The following is a 23141-nucleotide window of genomic DNA, read 5'->3' as shown; positions in this document are numbered from 1 at the left end:
GTTGGCTGAAATTCAGTGGATATACATATGTGACTGAATTTCTTAATTTTTTTTTTTTTTGAAATTGACAGGTCTGTAAAATAAACATGTATTTATTTTGGTTTATGTTCTGCTTGTTGTTTGATTATGAAAAAGAAATTGATGAATATAAAAAGTGAAGTGTTCATATGACATAGTATTTGCGCCTTAATTTGATGCGTTTTTATATGATAATTTACAAGGCGAAAGGTCGAACGATTTTGTTTGAATGTACGATTTTGTGTACATTCAAACTTTTTTTATATAATAATAACTTCGATGTTGGATTAAAATGAAAAAAAAAATAAACAAATGAAATTTAGTCTTATTTTTGTTAAAGCATGTGAGTTCTTTTAAAATAATAAATAAACAAATGAAATTTAGTTTTATTTTTGTTTAAGAATGTGAGTTGTTTTGAAATTTTATTTTTTGGCTTGGACGAGTGAACTTTGGGAAAAAAGTAAAAAACGAAATTATTTTCAGAAAATTTTGTATGGGGTCCGAGCTAAAGTTTTTTTGTAAACCTATTTTGTGGGTCTAATTTTTAAATTGTACAATCGCATGTCGTATATATTTTGGTATTTGTTTGTTAGTGCGGCTCTATAGAAGATTTGTTCACGATCAAAACATGTGTTTCTCATGTCTCAATTTAAAATTCATTAAAACATCTTATCAGTGACGACTGGTGAGCAACAGAGACTGGCGGACAAGTTTCCTTTGACCACAAAAAATGGTTAGCTATTGTCATATTTATATGTGGGTAAAGGAAACATACATACATATATTTTTTGTGGGCAAAGGGAAATTACTGGTGAGGGAGTTCACTAGTGTCAAAAATTAAGGAAAAAATTGTGTATGTATTTTAAAATAACATCTCACCGTTTACGATGCACTACTGCACTTTTGATTTAAGATTCATATGTTTGGATTAATAAATAAAAGCTTACTTTGATTAAATAAATATGTAAACGGTTTTCAAGTGTCCTGGCATGTTACTGGCTTGGCATTAAGAGGGCTGGACAGCAGCGCCTTGTCCATACAAACGTACTATACTTCTCCTTTCCTCAAGTATGGCACTAGAGAAATTATTTTTTAATATGCTATGTATATCCACCATTGGGGTGCATCTATCGTTTTATTTTTTTTGATTAATTATTTTTTATAGGAGCTAGGAGTCGCCAAACATCTATAAAATCGCCTCTTTTTTACATCCACGAAACGAGTCCAGTGTGCTTATTTAACATTCGATTTAAAAAAAAATACGCCAATAGATGCACAGAAAGTATTTTTCTCATACCGATGATGAATTTTTTTTAAAAATTGGTCCAGTTTTGGAGGAGAAAATAGGATAATACGAAACCTCGATTTTGTCAATTTAAAATACGTTTTATCTGGTCGAAGCGCAACTGACGCATTCACTCAATATATATATTGATATATATTGTCGCATTCACTCAATATATATATATATTGATATATATATTGTCGCATTCACTCAATATATACATACACTCAATATATATATCGAAGAAAGGAACGGTAACAAAATTAAGGTTTCGGGTGTACAGCCCTCTTAAGGCTTTCAATCCCGGGATCCCGGTGTTTTCTGGTACCGCGAATCTCGGTGCTGAAACTAGTCAGAATACCGGGATTACGGTGCTGGCAGAAATTTATTTAAAAATATTATTTTTACAAAAATAATATGGAAAAAAACATAAAACAACATTATATAATGAACAATGACAGTCATAGTCCATTTGTTTGCCACCCATTTCGACGGCGGCCTGCCGTTTCCACGAAATGGTATGAACGGCCTGTATTGTGTCGCAGATATTGTGCTCAACCGCAATAATATTTGAAGCCTATTTTTACTGATTCGAACTCAGAATCGAACACTAATCACGTTTTCGTGATCTAGAAAAAATGTGTTTGTTTGTGTGAGTGTCTGTATGTTTATTGTGTGTCAGTGCCCAAAAGGGGGCACAGCTTTATGGGGCACAGCCTTATCGGCCGCAGCCTTATGGGGCGCAACCTTATGGGGCGCAGTGTTATGGGGCGCTGTCTTATGGGGCGCTGTCTTATGGGGCGCTGTCTTATGGGGCGCAGCCTTAGGGGTGCAGCCTTATGGGGCGCAGCCTTATGGGGCGCCGCCTTATGGGGCGCCGCCTTATGGGGCGCCGCCTTATGGGGCGCCGCCTTATGGGGCGCTGCCTTATGGAGCCTAGCCGCATGGGGCCCCGAAGGGGGCGCAGCCCCATGGGGCCCCAAAGGGGGCGCAGCCTCATGGGGCCCCGAAGGGGGCGCAGGGGGGCGTAGCCTTATGGGGCGCTGTCTTATGGGGCGCCACCTTATGGGGCGCTGCCTTATGGGGCGAAGCCTTATGGGGCGCTGTCTTATGGGGCGCAGCCTTAGGGCCGCAGCCTTATGGAGCTTAGCTGTATGGGGCCCCGAAGGGGGCGCAAGGGGGCGCAGCCTCGTGGGGCGCAATCTCATGGGGCGTAGCCCCATGGGGCCCCAAAGGGGGCGCAGGGGGGCGTAGCCCCATGGGGCCCCGAAGGGGTCGCAGGGGGGCGCAGCCTCATTGGGCCCCAAAGGGGGCGCAGCCTTATGAGGCGAAGCCCTAAACGGCAACTGATCATGGGGGCGAAGCCCTAGACGGCATTTAATCATGGGGACGTGGAGGGGCGAAGCCCTAAAAGGCAACTGATAATGGGGGCGAAGCCCTAGATGGCAATTAATCATGGGGACGTGGAGGGGCGAAGCCCTTATAGGCATAAACTAAGGGGGGCGAAGCCCTAGACGGCAATTAATCATGGGGGCGCAGAGGGGCGAAGCCCTAAAAGGCAACTGATCATGGGGGCGAAGCCCTAGATGGCATTTAATCATGGGGGCGCGGAGGGGCGAAGCCCCAAAAGGCATTAGCTAAGGGGGGCGAAGCCCTAAACGGCATTTAATCATGGGGGCGCGGAGGGGCGAAGCCCTAAAAGGCATTAACTAAGGGGGGCGAAGCCCTAAAAGGCATTAACTAAGGGGGGCGAAGCCCTAAACGGCAATTAATCATAGGGGCGCGGAGGGGCGAAGCCCTAAAAGGCATTAACTAAGGGGGGCGAAGCCCTAAACGGCAATTAATCTTGGGGGCGCGGGGGGCGAAGCCCTAAAAGGCATTAACTAAGGGGGGCGAAGCCCTAGACGGCATTTAATCATGGGGGCGCGGAGGGGCAAAGCCCTAAAAGGCAACTGATCATGGGGGCGAAGCCCTAAACGGCAATTGCTCATGGGGGCGTGGAGGGGCGAAGCCCTAGAAGGCAAAGGCTCAGGGGGGCGCCGAGGGCGAAGCCCTAGAAGGCAAAAAAATTTTTTTTTTTGATTTTTTAAAAATTTTTTTTTTTTTATTTTTTTTTTAAATTTTTTAAATTTTTTTTAATTAAATGTTTACTATTAGCTTAGTCATGTTTAAGCGGTTTATATTATAAACACTGAGCGAAGCCGGGTAATACAGCTAGTATATAATATATGTAACATCCGAGTCCAATTACAGATTTTTACAAAAATTATAAAAAAAAATGAAAAAGATAAATATAAGGAAAACAAATGAAAAAGAAAAGAATAAAGGCTATAACATGACAAAATATGTAGAACATTGCATAATTAAACTATAGTATTAAAATATTGGAAAAAGTTTATAAAATAGAATATAAGAAGAAATTGAAATTTACAAATATAAAACAAATGAAAAAGGTAAATACAAAATAAACAAATGAAAAGGAAAAGAATGAAAGCTATAATATGATTAAATAGCACATTACATAACTAAACTAAAGTATAAAAATATTGGAAATATTGGAAAAAGGTTATAAAATAGAATAGGAGAAGAAATGAATCAATCGGTCAAGATTCTCTTGATGTTAGACCTGAATTGATGTAGGGAAATACCAAATAGATCAACCTCATTCAGCTCTCCGTTAAACATACGATAAACGCGCTGCAGATTTTTGGGAATTAGTATTGAAAGGATCAAGTGAAAAGAGTGCAACGCGTCTAGATTACCGAACTGGGATTCTGAAATTAACCTTATTCAATAAATCAGAACAATCAAGGAAACCATTTATGAGCTTAAAGAAGAATATAGCATCAGTATGTCGTCGCCTGACAGAAAGATTGTTAAAAGAAAGGATTTTTATTTTGTTGTTAAATATATGAAAATAGACCGAAGATACCCAGAAGTTGGGAACTATTTTCCATCTAAATTTCACGGCGATCGACTTTTTTGTTGCTGTTTATTTTAATACTTAAATGTTGAAAACACTTATTTTAAAAGGCAAAAGATGGTCGAGTAATTGCAGAAACAAAAAAAAATAAAATATACTAACGTAACTTTTTTTATAAATATGTCATAAACGTCCTTTAAATATCAGTATTTTTCTGGATTTAATACATTCAATATCTAAGAAGAATTCAATTGTGTCAACGTAACATAATTTTGCAATTCAATCAACTATATGTTATATGTACTTCCCACATTCATTGGAAAAATCATTGCGATGCTTTTTGCTAGACTTTGAACATTATTTTTATTCATATAAATAGAAAGGTTCATATTATAATAAGAAATTGCAAATTGATCCAAATATTTCTTGTTTTAGAAGCCATTCATTGTAGAGAAAATCACTATAGAAAAAATATTGCATTATAAATCGTATTTAACAACAAAACAAAAACTATTAGTTCTTCAACACCTTTCCCCATAATTGACCCAGATAATCGGGAATATTCCGTGTATATACATATATGGGTGCACGTACAAATTAATAATGAAATAAAAATGTGGATATATTTGCAATTTTCACTTCTGGTCTTAGAATTTACGTCTTTCAGTAATAACGAGATATTCAGCAGATGGTAAAAATGAATCATGTACATATGCACATGCGATGTACACATGCTTATATGATTGAGGATGTTTTTATGTGTTTATACATGTACATGAAAAAAACAAGAATATAAAAATACAAAGACAAAAAATAGATTTTGAACCTGCCACAGATGGATTGAATAATTTACTCAATGCTCGGAGGAATAGATTTGTCTCATTTAGTCTTGAGTGCGAGTCTAGTTTTAAGACGCTTTTTTGAGCAGCCTGTTGGATACACAGCTTCAACTGTTTACAGTAGTAGACAAAAGCAGTTGCTTGGTTTCGACAGGAAAAACACCGTCTATGGTAAACTGCAAGCTCTGTTTTATCCCCTCAATTTCTTCACATAATAAATGGGCAAAGGAATAGGAAGACCCTTCTAAATTGTCTATTCATTTTATAAATTTTATGCAAATTTCACTTTTGTTTATTATTCGCATATTCGCATATTTTACTTATTTAGCATCTATTAGCATCTATTCCGAATTTTAGCATCAATTAAGCATTAATAGCAAAGTGCCCAAAATATGTGTCTCTATGTATCATGTTTAAAGTTCAAAATTTAATTCCATTATTTTTCCGTGAAATATAAATATATCTTGATGAAAACGGTATCTGCAAGATATGTATAATTAGAATTGCACGATGTGTATGTAAAAGCTTTCACGTGTATGTTCCCTATTAAACTAACAAAAGCTCTTTCAGCAAACGCTTAACGAAACTGTTTATGTATGTACGTATATTGGAGATGGTTCGGCAAATTTATACATTGCATGACGCAAAAGAGAGATTTCTATCAAAAATGTTGAGAATTTCTTTTGCAATTTTTGACTCGTGCGTAGTTTTTTTACAAGGCTATGTTTCACTTCGCTAATCCTTCAGGCAACAGGTTTGAAACTGTGCCATTTTGCGTGGTTTGATCACCGATAGAAATTTAAATCGCTTCTGATAACTATGGTGAAAAATAATCGTAATAAACACGTTTGAGAGTGCAAAAATTTTGGAGTTGATGACATTTCGCGGCTTTTGTTTGGCTTTGTTTGTTTGTTTGGATTTCCGCACCCCACTCGTTTTGTGAGATTTTAATTTTTTAATCGCTTATAATTCCTGTAGTGTATGTATATTCGAAGAGTTTAACGAAATGTGCATAGGGTGAGAAACATGATAGTCAGTATGCATTTACTCAACTCAAAGTTAGTTCAAATTGAGGATAATTTTAGTTTTTTAAGGGTCGCACAGTAGACAATTTCTTTAATACTATAATCATATTGGAAATCTTACATGTAAAATAAAATAAAATAAACATATGATATCGTAAATAATTTTCAGTTTAATAACGTTGTGAATTCAGAGAAAGCGCTCAAATCGGTCGTTATATACATATGTAGCTTTATGAGATACTAGTTTTGGGCCCGTTGATTTCAAGGGGTGGTTTCGGAAAGGATTTGTTTCACGAATTAAAATAAAGTTTTATGTTGTATATAAATTATATATGTATGTATATATAATATAAAGAAACAGGTTGTGTTCGATGCGCTATCCTCTTTTTTTTTTTCAAATATCGTTAAAATATAATTAATTTTATATTAATAATAAATTAATTATATTTAAAATAATTTAATATAACAAAAACTTAAATTATAGGAACTTGCTTAAAAACATTTTTTTTTAATAAAAACTATACACACATGAAACAATTTAATGCGATAAATGAGGTCGCATGTTTTTACATAACTAATCGATATCGGGTTCAATGTCAGAAATGATAACTCGCAAAGCATCTTCCAGTCTTCGTGGAAAGGCATGACCTTTGCCTATTTTTTAATATATAATAAGTAATGACGAAAATGCTGTTTCGCATAGGTACGTAGTCGCGAAAGGAATAAGACTTACCAGAGCTTCTTTTCCAATAGCAGGATACTCTTGCTGTCACCTTAACCAAAATTCTGAAAAACTTTTTTCATTAAATTCCACTTCAAGCAAATGATCTGATCATATTTTAAAGACTTGGCAAATGGTGTTCTTATCCAATTGTTCCTTTCATCGAAAAAACGAAAACCTTCAAACACGAAAACATCTCCGTGCATCCTTGACTAATATCGTTTGATCACAAAGAAAGCTTTTGTTGGAAAGTTTTCTTATGTGTTATTATTTAACATTCTTAAATATATACATTCCCTAAATATGTAAGTGGAAAAATATTCATAAATTAATATTTGTAATTTCTACTGATTATTTTCGCGGCCCCCCCCCAAGAAATCCTACGGCCCCCAAGGGGGTCGCGACCCCCAATTTGGGAAGCACTGATTCAGAACACTAAATCCAGGAGCGCCGGTAGTCCACTGGTAGAGCGTTTGCACCAAGACCCGAGAGGTCTTCGGTACGACATTCGAAATTCATTTTATTTTTCGAATATCGTTAAAATATGATTAATTTTAATCTAAAATATATATTTAATTGTATAATATGAAAACAAAAAAAAAATGGTCCAAAACCTCGCTAAATAAAATTATTATAATTACGTATTTTTATATGGCAGGAACGAAATTTTAATTAATGTTTAAAGAAAGAAGGCGAATTGAAGAATCGGGTTTGGCGTGGTGTTAGCGACCGTTAAGAGGGCTGGACACCAGCGCCTTGTCCATACAAACGTATTACACTTCTCCCTTCCTCAATTATGACACTAGAGAAACTATTTTTTAATATGCTATGGATATCCACCATTGGCATGCATCTGTGCTTTTATTTTTTTGATTAGTTATTTTTTATAGGAGCTAGGAGCCGCCAAACATCTATAAAATCGCCTCTTTTTTACACCCACGAAAAGAGTCCAGCGTGCTTATTTAACGGTCGATTTAACCCTTTCGCGGGCCGTGGGAATACGGTTTCCCAGTGACTTAATTTGCTTCAAAAAGCCGGTGGGTGTTCATATGAGAATTTTTAAAAGCAATGACATTTAGCGGAAATCCCCACCAACACGATGCAATAGATTCCTTCTGTATCGATTGTAACATAATCATAATTCGTCCGTGTTTATGGTAAGCGGCGCGCGCGAGGGTTTGACAGCTGAATAAATACCAGTTTTTTCAACGTAAAATCTTATTTTTTAACTATATAAGAATTTTAAAGATCGATTTATGTTCCTTGCACTTTGTTTTATTATATGTACTATAAATTATTATTGAATTGTTCCATATTCTTACGATTTTCGTTGGTGGGAATACATCTTCCCACGGATCTAAGTGAAGAAGTGGAGGGAGTGGGAAACCACTTTCTAATAAAGGGTTCGAAGTATAGAATATGTAGATATTGTAATCTTTATAATAAAGAGAAAAGATCAAAATATATTTGTAGTGGTTGTAAGGGTTCCTTTATGTACATATATCACCGTGTTTTAAATTATTTCATAATAAATAATGTTTATAATTAGAATTGTTTTGTTGTTATTTTCTTGCTTGTTTATTTATATGAACAGGAAATGGTGTTCGATGTACCATTTTGTTTTTAAATTTTTTTTGAACTTTTCAAAATAATGTTTTTTTGGATATTATTATTATTTTTTTTGAATTTCATCTTTTGTTTGTTTATTTACTCTTTTAATTTTAAATATATATGATTTTATCTTAAAATGCATTTTTTTTTTAATTATATTTTTGCACCACCCAAAGATCCGTGGGAAGTATACTTCCCACTTTTTTTTCTATGTTTAAAACATATTTATTAATTTTTTTTCCATATTTGCCTTTAATATGTATTTTTTAGTAATACTATCGAAATGAAATTTGTAAAAATCAACTAGAAATAATTCGCCCGCGAAAGGGTTAAAAAAAATACGCGCACATTTGCGTAGAAAATATCTTTCTCATACCGATAATGAATTTTTTTTTTAAATTGGTCCTGTTTCGGAGGAGAAAATTGGAGAATACGAAACCTCGATCTGGTCGAAGCGCAACTGTCGCATTCACTCAATATATATTGATATATATTATCGCATTCACTCAATATACATATATATCGAAGAAAGGAACGGCAACAAAATTAAGGTTTCGGGTGTACAGCCCTCTTAAGCTCAGCTTAGACCTACCCGGATTAGCCGCAAGTCACGACGAAATGAATTTATACAAAGTTTAGGCTTTTTATCGATTCATTATGTTCGGCTAACGTTAGGACACACACACACACACGCGCGCACACACACACACACACACACACACACACACACACAGATTAGCGTATTTATATACATAATAAGAATTATAGTGATATAAAAATTTTGAACAAAATCCGACAACCGGAAGAAGAACTTTTTTTTGTGTAAGTTTCCCTACATTTGCGCTCAATTTGTATCGAAAAAGCTCTTATAACCGGTATGTGTGAACGTGTATGTATGTTTTATTACCGAATTTTGTATCTTGACCTTGAATTTTGATATTCTTCAAATACATATTAATAAAAAGTCATGGGTTGGTCACATCCGATTTTTTTTTATTGCTCAATGTCATCATAGCAAATCTTATCCTCACGTATTATATAATAACTGGTATGAGATTGAATAATTGCCGATTGTTCACAAGTCAACTCTTCGATCAGGTTTTTCGAACGAGCCTTCATAGCTCACCTTTGAACCGGTGTGTTAGGACGTAAAGAAAGTCGTTTTAGAAAGGTGCGATCGGTCTTTTAAACAGTTAACGACATTTTAAACCGCGCTGTTCAAACGCCAACAAGTCAACGATGATGACTTTGTCGTTGATTGCGCTTACTTCTCACTTGCTTACTTGAATCGGTCAAGTGGCGCAGATCGCTCTCGACTTTCGATTTAAATTTTCGTACGTAAAATTATATTGACGGTTTTCAATCCGTGCATTAATTTGGAGATATGCTGAAAAATTCGAATAAGTTTGTGTGACGTTGCTGCGTGCAATATCGCACTGAGGTTTTCCGCACATCATCATCGTTTTTCCGCTACCGAGATCCTCCGTGGGGGAAAAATATCAGATGCAGCCGATGATATTTTAATTTCATGCACAGTGTAAAGCGAAACTGAAATATTTTTTCGTGTTTTTAAAATATGTACATATTTCGTGCTAATTAAATTATACAGAAAAAGCTTGATTACGAATTTTTCATAAAATTATTACATAATTTTTCATAAAATTCTTATATCATTTTATTTCAACTCTATTTTTACTTTATCTACATACGTAGTAACAATAGATGAAGGATTGTGATTATGCTAAAATTCAAACTCGAGATTTTGACTGATTCCAACTCAGAATCGATCACTGATCACGTTTTCATGATCTAGAATAACACGAAAACCATGTGAACTGTATAAGAGGTATGTAAAAAATGAGTGTGTGTCTGTGTATTTTGGGGATTTTTTGAACACCGTTAGTCCTATCGAACTGAAACTTAGTATCGGTTACTGAAATTCTTATCGATACAGCGTAAATTATTTTCATTTTTAAGCATTTTTAAGTTGATCGGAAATGGTACCTCCCCTTGTACATATGTAGGTGTCCTCTTTTGTTTAGTTTTTGAATTCAATTATCTACCAAACGGCTAATCAAATTGGACTGAAATTTTTCCTTTTGCCCTAAATTTGTATCGAAAATGCTCTCATAACCGGTATGTGAGAACGTGTATGTTTAATTATCGAATTTTGTTTTGTGACCTTCTTATATTCCTCAAATACATAGATAAAGTCACGGTGGGTCACATCCGAATTTTTTTAACTTAATAGCACTTTTTATGCCCTTATCTTTCTGCCATTGCTCTGATCTAAGGGAGATCCATTTTCGAATGTTGCATTAACATGAAGTTCTTCTTTTCGAACTACTATACATATACTACTTTTAGACTTTAAATATGTCTTTCACTCACTTCAAATAGGTATGTCTATTCAATCATTTATTCCTTTGTGTAATTTCACGAGCTTAACAACATAATAACATGTGTGGAGAAATTTGAATGTGACAAGTGGAAAATGGAAGTATTATATATTTTTATATTACGTATGTACATATATATGTACATACATATGTAGGTATACAGTTTGTGAATTTTTATAGTGTGTAAAAATATTCATGAATAATAAATAAATGTAGAAATTTTGCCTAGAATACTTTTGCGACATTCTTTTATTTTATTTCACATTCGGAAGTGTGGTAATAATAATCGGAAATTATTTATGACATAATATGTACGTACATGTTTATATGCAATTTTGATGATTTCACATGACCATATGACAGCGGTTTCCAAACTGGGAGGCGCGCCTCCCTGGGGAGGCGCGGACTATTGCCAGGGGAGGCGCCAAAACTTTTTAATAAAAAAATAATTTTCATACCATAATATCTACAAATAAATAAAACTTCATATCGTAGCTTAACAGTAAAAATTCAATGCATGAATGTTTATTTTTCTTTCATTTTTATATACATATTTAATTAGCAACCTTACTCGAAGAAAACCAACATGAAGAGGCACATTTATGGTCGAACGAAATATTTTATTGTTAAACTTGCCTATTTAGTTGAAATTTTTGGAAAATTGAGCGGTTTAAATAGATCACAAATACATCCACTTTTTCAAAAAGACAAAGTAAAAGCTTTCATTAAAAAGTTGAAGTTATGAAATCAAATTTACAAAAGAATGAGTGGATATGTTTTCATTTTCCAAAGATTTCTGGTCCACAGCCAATATTGAAGCAAGTAAAAATGTTTTTACTGACCACATAGATGGTTTAGTGCTGCATTGTTCCAATTATTTCAAAGACCTCCATTCCATTTAACTATCTACAATGAAGAAGACGAATTCGAGCTGACAACCATCGAAAAAGAAAAAGCGATAGCTCACTAAAACGAAAGTTTCAAAATTAAACCATAATTAAATTTTGGATGAATCTTAGTGTAGAGTATGAATCTTTGTATTACAAAGCAATGCAAATGCTTCTACCGTTTGGAACGTCTTATTTATGCGAAACGGGCTTTTCGGCACTAGCTGCAATGAAAACCAAATATCGAGCCAGGTTAATAGTCGAAAAGGAATTACGAGTGGCATTCTCCATATTGCCCCCAAGATTTGATAAACTTTGTGCCAATAAACAAAAACATCCTTCGCATTAAATTTTGATGTGTTAGATGTAGTTTAATTAGTAATTTAATATAAAAATAAATATACGTGTTCGTATAAATTTATTTTATAGCAAAACCTTTTTATTATTCTGTCTATTGTAGTGTTCATTATTTTTAAATAAAAGTTTATTATTTAAAACGTGTCTATATTATTATATCTATTAAAAAATAAAATGAAGGGAGGCGCGGAAAAAAAAATTTTTTTTAGGGAGGCGTAGTAGAATAAAGTTTGGAAACCGCTGCCATATGATATAACATATATGTATATGTACATATGTATGCATACACGTGCATATTTGTACCTTCCGTGATTCCTATCTTATCTTAGATCTATTATTATTATTTTTAGGGAAGGAGAGAGATGGTGGGATCGTCGGATTTGGAAACATCTGGTCTAGCCTCGTATGCGACAAGGTAGTTAGTCGAATTTGGGTTGTTTGTGGACGATGAGGGTTGTACATATGTATGTATATATTTGAGCGTCTTCAATTAACGGCAACTACATGTATATGTAGGTATGTAGATTATTTATCAATAAAAACCTAGTAATAAATAATATTATAGGTAGTAGTAACGAAATGGGTATTAACCGCTTAGACGCCCAGCCGACGCGCTGAACGTAAAATAGATACGGCTGTTTGCGCCTTAAGGCGCTTTGGCAGCTAAGCGGCTAAGAAAATTTTAGAATTATTTTATTAATTAATTAAAATTATTTTAAATTATTTTGTTCAAAAATTCAACATTTTACGTTTATCATCAATTTAACGCAGTGCTACTCAAACTTTTTCAGTTGGCGGACCAGCATATATTTTTCAGTAATTCTCACGGACCAGCAACATATTTTTAAACAAAAAAAAATATATGAATATGAGTGAAAAACAAAATAATATTAAATATAAGTAGTAAAATTTATTTTATTGAATTCAAAGAAGTACAATATCTATAAATCATATATGCACTAAACCAAAGATGAAAAATGAAAATGAAAAAAAAAAAAACTAATGAAACATGAGCTTGTTTGTTATTAGATAAAAACGAGTGTAAATACGAGTACATACTAGTACGAGCTTTTAGCTCGAAATTTTACCGATTTAAAATTCAGCACACTTCCAATTAACCCTTTTAAACGAAAACAAAAAATATTGTGGCCAGAACGATATCTCAATAAACATGTTTCAATAGAAAATATTCAATATAAAATAGTATTAACAGTGGTAAAAAATCCCAAGTGAAAATACGTACTTTTGACTTTTGATTTCAACTGGAACACTATTTAGAGAGATTTGAAAGCTGAAAAGTACTACAAATAAAAGGTAAAATATCCGACTATAGAATCCAATATTCATTTTGAACAGATTTTGAGAGATCGACCGAACAACACCAAGATATAGAAAATTCGCGCGATTTAAAAACCACATATCTCGAGTCAATCAACATTGTTTATTACCAGATTCGTGTTCACTGGGTATAGATCTATAATAAAAGTCATATATCATATTCTCTGAACCAAAAAAAAAATTTTGGTTCAGAGAATATGTCAAGAGTCATTTGTCAAACAGTGTAGTCGTTTATAATCCGCGCCTATATCTTGGCATAGTATCCCGAATAATCTCGAGTTTGTAGGGCTTGTCTTGAAATGATGCAACGTTATCATAAGATCATGTTTTAATTTTTTATTTACTTTGTGCACGGACCGGCTACCGCCGGTACACGGACCAGTACTGGGCCGCGTACCATAGTTTGAGTAGCACTGATCTAAAGCCCGGACCCAGAAGGTGCCGCGTATTGTTCAAATGTTGTAAACGCATTGTTAAAGGTTTGCCGAACCTTTTTTACAAAGGATTTACAACAATGGAACAATGAGCGGCCCCTTGGCTATCCTACCTCTACTAATAACTAAAGAGCGGACCCAGAGCGCGCTATTCATTGTTCACATGTTGTAAATGCATTGTTAAAGGTTTGCCGAACCTTTTTTACAAAGCATTTACAATAATGGAACAATAGACGGCGCGCTTCCGGTCCTACCTCTACTAATAACTTTTGACCATATCGATTATTGTTAATTTTTAAGTGTTTTATGCAGAGAAATGTAATATTAATAGAAGTGGCTTTAGGTGTTATATTGTTGTCAAGTGACATTTTGTCCACAGACAAACCTTAATAATTTTAGCATCAGTCGTATCTGACGCTTGGTGCTCGACGTATTTCCGATAAAAACATCTCTGTTTGTTTATATTACTCGCAAGATGGGTAAGCATCGGTAAAAATTGCACAATACATTCAAAAACACAATAAACAACATTGGATACATTTTTATAAGTAAATTGATCCGATTGTATTCCGTGCGATGTAGCGTATTTATAGAGACGCACCGCGTAAAATTGACAACAATTATTTATTCGTAAGGGCCCCTCTATTCTTATTACATATCTGGTTTTATGTGCATATTTCATTATTTTTTGTGGCGAATTTTTATAAAAAGATTTGGGGCCCTAACATTTTGTGTGTATATAAAGGGCCGACGAGAGGGGGGGGGGGGAAGCCAGACTAAAGTTTCAGGGCCCGGACTACTTGAATAGCCCCGTGTCGGAAATCGTACCTGTTATTTCATACTTAATTATTTAAAAAAAATAGCAACCAACATACTTCCTCTTCTAAGCCGCATCCGGACGTTGGCGACCACTGATATCCGCGTCAGTACTATTATAAAACGATTGTAAGGCTTCGGAAATATGTAAATATGTAGAATAAGTAGAATTATGTAGAATTAGCCAGCAGCATAGCTCGGTCGTTAAGCTTCTGCCTAACACCGAGAGGCGCCGGGTTCGATCCCATGAGTTGACCTCGATTGAAAAATATGTTTTCTGAGTATATCTGTGGTTCTGCTAGTCAGACCTGGATATTTGTGACTCTAGGTCGGTCGTTTCCTATCAGAGTTTGCCAATTTTCTCTGATTTCATTGTTGAAACGGTTCCCGATTAAAATTGGCTAAAATCCTTCCTACCTACTATGTCACCACTATTTGAGTATGATTAATGTACAATAAAATGTATGTACAATTCATAGATGTCTCTTTAATTTGCGAGTTTTCAGTAAATGCTGCATTGTTTGTAATTGGCCAGGAATGGCGCATTGGGGTTACCTGTAAGGCCTTCCTGGTATATATGTATTTAAAAATAAAAAATAAATTATTGTCGACGGATCGTACTCTAAAAATTCAATTTCCCGAAATTACTATGGTGGAATTTTGGATTTGTGTCCAAGAGGAATTATCATATTTGTGTGAGCACGATTTTTCTACAATAACTAATATAAAAATTGAAAAAACGAGAAGACTATATCAAACATTTGACCTTATATTTTTGAAATCTGCAGAATCCGACAAGCTCAAATATCACAATAATTGATTTTTACAAATTAATTCCATTATGTAAAGGGTAATTTTAGTTACAGTTTTTCAACGAAATATCTGTGAACCAACTATCGTGTACGAACAGTCGTGATCGATTTGTCGTGAACGGAATTTTCCTGAACGACTTGTGTAATCCGTCCAGGGGGTATGTATCCTGATACCCTTCCAGTTGGCCGGCCCTGGGATTAGTCCGTATTATCTACATATACCTGCATATTTTTAATTTTAATATTCGTTTCCAGTACCCCTTTAATTCGTTAAGCAGGTAACAAAATTTTACAAAGATGAAATCAGTTTGAAAGAGTACTTGTCTAAGGTCGAACGCACTTTGGGTACGTATTCATACAATTCTTTTTGTACGTACATATTTTGTCTGTCACGATCTGTACCGAAATGAATAATCTTCTAAGTACCTTCTAAAAAAATCTCTTCTGACTCGTAAACTACTTGCTTATTTTAGGCATAGTAAACATCACTGAAAGTTCCAACCAAATATTTTGTTCTAGGGAGCCATGACCGACACGAAGACTAAACGGATGTTCTAAAAGAGAAGATGATACATAGATGGACTTCGCGTCGTCATCGTTGCTATGGCACGATCGCCATAACATTTACTATTTTGTTAATCATTTATGCATTCGTTATACCATACACGAATGATTCCATTGCGTGCTTTGACGAGATAGCTATTGGAGGCATACCAGACATCTTGGATGATGAAAGTCAACCGCCACCCAAGGGGAAATCCATATTTTTCCACGAAACATCTTGTAACTTGCTGCTGGGACAGACTGTGACGATCGCACCAAGGCAAGCTTGCGCCGTCGAATCAGCAGCTAGGATGAATCCAAATTTTACAGTCTATCTCTTGTATACTTCACCGATCAGATACGCCAATGCTTCCTTTTTTCCTAGCAAGAGCGAACGAATCCTGAAAGAATTGCTCAAATATGATAACATACGAATAAGGAGGGTAGACTTAAATAGGTATACAAAAGATACACCATTGGAGCTTTGGTATCAAACGCGAGAACTCCAAAAGTCCAAATATCCGAATTCCCACGCAAGTGATGTATTGAGGTATTTATCGCTGTGGAAATACGGTGGGACTTACATGGACTTGGATGTGGTCGTGATGAAGAATCTGGAGGAGTTGGGCTCCAATTATGCAGCGGCTGAATCACAACAAGATGTGGCTGCTGGGGTGTTGAATTTTGATCACCAGGGATTTGGTCATGATGTTGCTGACATGTGCATAAGGTAATACACTATAATGTGTTTATTTGTTGTGCATAATTGACTATTATTTAGTCTAACCGATTTACTTCTAATACATCTACGATTACGGTATGATTATATTATAAATATGTACATGTATGTAGATCATGGTCCGCACATCACAAGCCGGGCCCCTGGGCTAGCATGCTTAAGCCTCTTCCCCCCAAAAAAGTTTCAAAATTGAAATTAAAAATTATTTCATTAATATTTTTCACAATACACATTAAGGAGTAATAAGATTGAGAATCATCTGATAAGTGATAACATATATTTTCACAAGTTTCATATAAAAAATATTAGCTAAAGTATCACCGACAAGTTACTACTTGAATATCACTACGAAGTACGAAGACGAAAGACACTTCTTAACTAGGTAACAAATTAAAAAAAAATGATCTTGGTGCTGGGCCCCCTTGTTACCCGGGCCCCCGGTCTAGAGCCATGGCTGTACCCCCCCCCCCCCCCCCCCCGATGCCCAGGCCATGATGTGGATACATATGAATGTATTTACCAATTGTCTTGAGACAGTGATGAAAAGTTTTCAGGTCTAACATAATTTTTTTTCCTTATAAAGATTTATTATCACAAGATATCATAATTTTGAACATCTTCTTACAAAAATGTATTTACAACTTATTGTAAGGAAAAAACGTTCAGGTTATCTGAAGAGGTGAAACTTGATAATCCGCAAATTTTTTTACGAACGTGAACATAACATGTACAATCATCAATATATTTTAATGTAAAAATTATTAAAAGACTTAAAAGAGAAAATTACTAAATACATATTAACTTACATATGTATATGCTAAAAACTGGTGGTTTTAAATAAATTTTTACTTTATTTTATCATTTGATTGAAAATTTTTTTTAAATGCATAAGTTCAGATGAAATTTAATTCTAAAATTAACTGTGTTGCATTTTGTTCGGATAGAAAATTGAATTGAAAAAAAAAACACATTTACAATTTGAGATTTTAACACGAGCATTTTAAACAGAAAGTTATTTTTTGTCCACTTTGATATCTGTATATAGCAATATTTTATCCTAGGAAAAAAACATTGAAATGAGTGAAATTTAAAATAATTTACATTTTTTGTTTAAATCATATACATATGTACATGTGTATTTATGTTTTTATGTATGAATATTCGCTCTCAAAAGCGATTCTGGTTTCCATTTTTTTTTATAATGTTTGTATCAAATAAATAACATATTAATATATTGATTTTAGAGAAATTCGATCAACTTTCAAAGGATACGATTGGGGTTATAATGGACCTGGAGTAATCACACGTACCTTACAAAAGTTATGCCAAGAGAAACACGTTAAAATAATGTCAAGAGAGAAATGTAAAGGTGAGAATAGTTAAATTTTTCGCAACGATATGTTTATCAAACGCATTTTTAAATGTAATTTTGATTTTAGGCTTTAAAGTATTATCACCGGATTCCTTCTATCCGATTTCATGGAAGAATTGGTCACTCTACTTCGATTCGGAAAAGATGCACATCGGTTTAAAAATGATAAAACCGTCATACGCAATTCATGTTTGGAACAAATTCAGCAGGGATACTATTATTTCGACAAGTCGACCGAACGTCCTTTATAGTGTAATAGCGAAAAAATTCTGCCCAAATGCATATAGGGAAAGTGGTGACAATTTTTAAGTTAAGGGAAAAAATACTATTTACACATTAATGAAAACTCACAGCTTTAAATATGAAATATATGTATAATATATGCATGTAAATTCATAGAAATTTCACAGAAAAATGAATTACCATTTACTGATTTTTTCCACATTACAAGCATTTTATTCAGTATTAATTTGAATTTGAATTCTAAATTAATTAAGGTCACACCTACGATAGTGCCTTTTCAGCAAACGCGTTTACAAACACAATACCAGTACTATTTTCTTGTTACAAATTAATTTAATAAATACACAATAGAAGTTTGCTGAAAATGCTCGTATTGATCTTGCATACAAGAGTTATTTAGTTAAGTGAGTTGTCCACCAAAAGTTACCAATTAATATGTACATACACATTTTGGTTATTTGAAATTGTGCATAATTATTCGGTGTGATTGCTTGATAGAGATATTATGTAAAAAAATATATTTTAATGAAAACTATGTCGACCATCAGAGCATGTGAATATGTATTTGCAATTTTTGAAGCTGCATTTTGCCATTTTGCTCTTGTGGTTGACACTGATTTAGTATTTTAAGAAGATTGTTCTAATTGAAATAGTACAAACATCATATCCTGCAATGTGTGAGAAATTTTCAGAATGTATCTATTTTGCATCGCGCAGGTATTGATCTCAATCTCAATATATGTACATATATATGTATATAAATAATATATTTTTTAGTTTTTGTGGATCTGAAATCAAACTTAGTTTTATTAAAAGAGTTTTCTCGTTTATGAAATGTAATTATTGTTTTTTTAATTTTTTTTTTTACCTTTATTTGTTAAATAAGTTTAGGAAGAGTAAATATAATAATCTCTTTTTTTTGTGTTTATGCCAAAATATGTACATAAATAGTATGTAAGCATGTGACTTGTGAATCTAGTCACTTTTTTTTTGAGAATGATTATTGTCTATTATTAAGCTAATAACAATACAACATTAATGATCATCATTTGTTAAAAAAATCATTTTAATCCAAAAATGTATATCGAACAAGAATATTCTTTGATTTCATTATACATACATAGTATGATAAATGAATATGCGATATAATTTATGGTTTGAAATTATTTTGGAAGAATATTCTTTTGTAACTGAAATGGTAATCCGAACAATAATAAAATTAAATCTGTATTTTTATACGCAATGTTTTACAACGCAACACTAAGGTATTTTATCTAGTGAAAACATATTTTGAAGTTTGAAATACATACATATTAATGTTTATATTGTACTAAACGTGTTCATCATCCAATCATGTGCTATAACCGTGTTGATGGACATGGACTAGCTATATTTTAGATTTTAAAACCATCTAACATTCGATATGTTTACATGCACAATCCTTGTTGTTTGTACTGAAAAGAATACAAGTATTCGGGATCAATTATAGTTCCCTCAATGAAAATGGCTACGGAACAATAAAAAAATTAAATGTCGGTATCTATGGTATATTAGATTTCGAAAATAAGAAGTATTTCGTGGTAAAATGTGCAACAAAAGATATAAAAGTAGGATAATTAAAAAGGTGTATTGTTCATTGTGGTAAATTTTTTATTAATATTATGCATGAATCTGAGCTTTGAATCTGAACTAGAACTTTGTAAAAACACAATTTAAAAAGATCAATATGTATGCAAAAAAGAAACTTTTTGGCTATCATAAATACATAATTTTAAAGCTTTTGTGTCTTAGAGTGAAATTTTGATAAAAAAAAGTACATATTATCTAAATGTATGAATTAATGATAATAGCTTTTCAAATTACATATAAAGGCTATTTGAAAAGTAAGCCGTTACTACATTCCACTAATTTTCATTCATATCATTGTTGCAATTTATATGCCTTTATAAATAAATAACGTAATTTGTATAGATTTGTACTTACATATATATATATTTCACGAAAAATATTCACACGATGATTTAATTGTTTTCCGAGATGTTCAGGTAAATCCAAAGTATTTTGTGATGTTAAATGTATTCAGTTCATAATTATTTCTACATTCGTTTCAAAGCACATATGTACTTACATATGTATGTGTAAATTGTATATTATATTTCATATGCCGTTCATAAATTACATTTACCATTTTAAATGTGATTGTTTTGTGTCCTGTGGCAATGCTTGATAAATCATGTAGTTTGTTATGTATAAAAGTTATTTTGAATATTTTTTATACAAGTGTTAATATGACAGCAATCTGAATGTTGAAAATAAATAAAAATTTTACACTAATTTTTATGCATTAAGTATTTATATATTTACATGTAGCTTTTTTTTACACATGATACAATAAAATATGTGGATTTATCGCAAAAATCCATATACACATGTATTAAATTCGGAAAGAAATTCATTATTTTTCATTTATGGGGAAAATAACGTATCAAAGTAAATGAAGGACAGAATATTATATTTTAATAACTTAAATAACTAAGTTTTTTTTTATAGAAGTTTCTAATCGAAATGTTTAAACTTGTTGCAGTTTCTCCTGATCTAAGCTTTTGCTAACGAATAATTGATTTGATTAAGATGCATAGAATTTCATTATATGACAGGTATTGGCCTGTAAAAATATAGTGGGATATTTCTCCCTGCTCCCTTCCCACCTCCTCCCAAATGACGTTTCTGCATTCTTAAACGGATTATTGCGCAAAAGCGATCTCGCGCACGTCACTAAAATCTCGATCACGGAACATCTGGCTTTCGAGTTCTCGTGAGTAAAATATTTCGTGACTTGCGCTAGATCGCTTTTTGCGGAATAATCACCGAACCCTCTGCACTATATAATGACAATTGATGCAATTGTGGATGTGCTTGTTTTCATAAATTTTATTCATAAACCGAACATGAAAATCGAATTTTCTTTAATTGAAGAATTAACAAAATTATTTGTAATGTTGCTTTCTATACGAAGATGTCTGTTTATTAAACAATTTTTTACTGAAGAAAATGAGAAAAAAGCATTCTATGAGAAATGTATAATAATTTTTAAAGATTATTCTGTTTGCAATAATATGTATAAAATTATAGCTCACATCTTCTCAATTCTACATTCCATTGCAATTTGCGAAAAAATATTTAGTCGAATGAGTGCAACTTGGAGAAAGGAGAGAAACAGATTATTTTTAAAAACCGTAGAATAAATGCAATTGTAATGACCTTAGAAATTTTTTAAAAAAGCAAAGCTAGCGAATATACATATTTTGAAACAAGTTATAAGCTCGGAAAAACCGTTTATAAAACAGTTATGATTTTATAATTTCATACATTTAAACCAAAATATAATTCCTGTAATTGTTCCATTATATTTTAATAACTGGGTTTTCTGTGGATTATTAAGTGAATATTTTTTATATGTTCTTATCTACATATATACATACTTATGTAGGTATGTACTTATTTATATACATTATTATTTAAATAATAAAAAAAATTTCCTTAATTCATAAACTTCTTTTTTTTTATTGTTCGAAATAGTGAATGGTAATTGGACTATTCGTCACATTGGGGTGGTCACAAAGACAATTTTTGCCATGAAAATCGCGAATACACAATATTTGGCACTCAAGTTCTCGTTACTACGATAGTTATCGTTAGTATGATGGACTTTTCGGCTGCTAAATGTTCCGTTATAGAGATTTTAGTGACTTTGTGACGAGTAATTTGTAACCAGTAATCACCGAACCATAGTGAATATCCCGATCTGTAATTATGGAAATCTGGCAACCCTGGTTTGATAGTTCGACGGATGAAAATTTCGGGTTCCAGATGTTCCGTAATCGAAATTTTAGTGACTGTGTGTGAAATAGCTCTGTGCGGAATAATCACAACCCATGGGGACACTTACGAACATTTTTAAACATTACAATTTTCCTCAGTATAATTATTGTTCATTTCATAATAGAATTCATGTAAGCATGTTAATAGAAAGATTTGCTTGTCAATAAACGAATAAAAACGAAAAGTGATGACAATGAAAGAAAGTTGGCATTCGTGAGTGAGTTGGACGCGATCGTCAGTGTTATGGTCTGTCCGAGTGTTGTGATGTGCGTGTTGGCGTGGGGGCGGTGAGGTGAGGTGTGGGGAGGTGAGGTGTCGAGAGGCGCCGGGGCTGCGGCTGCGCCAAAGCCCCTGACAGGAGACTGACGGCCGGCCATCGACGCGTCGCATCATGCTCACCGACTTCGAGAGCCTCTCGCTGGGGGCTCCGCCACCGGCTGCCTTCCATCACCATGGTAACCCCACAACAACCACTACATTGCACACTATCAACATTCTTAACGGCCGCTCAATCAGAGCATTCGAAATTTGGAGATTCCCGCTGCGGGTGCTGCGCCCTCCTAAGCGCCCCCTCCTATACATTTGAAAGCTATTAGTGGCATTCCGTCGCGTCCGCCTTGCCTTATTTGAAGCGTTCGGTCGTTGCTCTGACAGGTGTCACGTGACCTGCACACTCAAACTGTCAAATGCCATTATTGTTATTACGGTAGTCTTCGCTGTAAATGGAACGCCCCTCAATTATACCCAATACGTGTGTGTTTTAAATTTTCGGGACGTACTATTCTACGTTGTAATGGCTCGACTGAAAATGTCTCTTACATTTGAGTCCGTACCGTGCGAACTTTGGACGTATGGATGATCGTTTTCTGAATCGGAGTGTTTATCCTTGAACGTATC

At 33.9% G+C, this 23141-nt stretch overlaps 2 protein-coding genes across 2 annotated transcripts in view; both read left to right on the top strand.

Moving 5' to 3' along the window:
- The first annotated feature begins 16031 nt into the window (after positions 1–16031).
- LOC143921611 (lactosylceramide 4-alpha-galactosyltransferase-like) lies at positions 16032–18555 on the top strand. The gene is made up of 3 exons (XM_077444963.1): positions 16032–16738; positions 17992–18116; positions 18187–18555. Exons 1-3 carry the CDS (start codon positions 16032–16034, stop codon positions 18426–18428), a joined length of 1074 nt encoding a protein of 357 aa, XP_077301089.1. The 3' UTR covers positions 18429–18555.
- A 3923-nt stretch (positions 18556–22478) lies between these two features.
- step (cytohesin steppke) overlaps positions 22479–23141 on the top strand; it is a 97319-nt gene continuing 96656 nt past the window's right edge. Inside the window, exon 1 of the mRNA XM_077443699.1 lies at positions 22479–22699. Coding sequence (XP_077299825.1) covers positions 22636–22699 — 64 coding nt within the window. The 5' untranslated portion in view covers positions 22479–22635. The remainder of the gene's footprint in view (positions 22700–23141) is intronic.

Source organism: Arctopsyche grandis, chromosome 13 (genome assembly GCF_051622035.1).
Source record: "Arctopsyche grandis isolate Sample6627 chromosome 13, ASM5162203v2, whole genome shotgun sequence".
NCBI lineage: Eukaryota > Metazoa > Arthropoda > Insecta > Trichoptera > Hydropsychidae > Arctopsyche > Arctopsyche grandis.
Note: the sequence above shows the minus strand (reverse complement) of the source record. Positions and strands in the feature narration are given on the sequence as shown.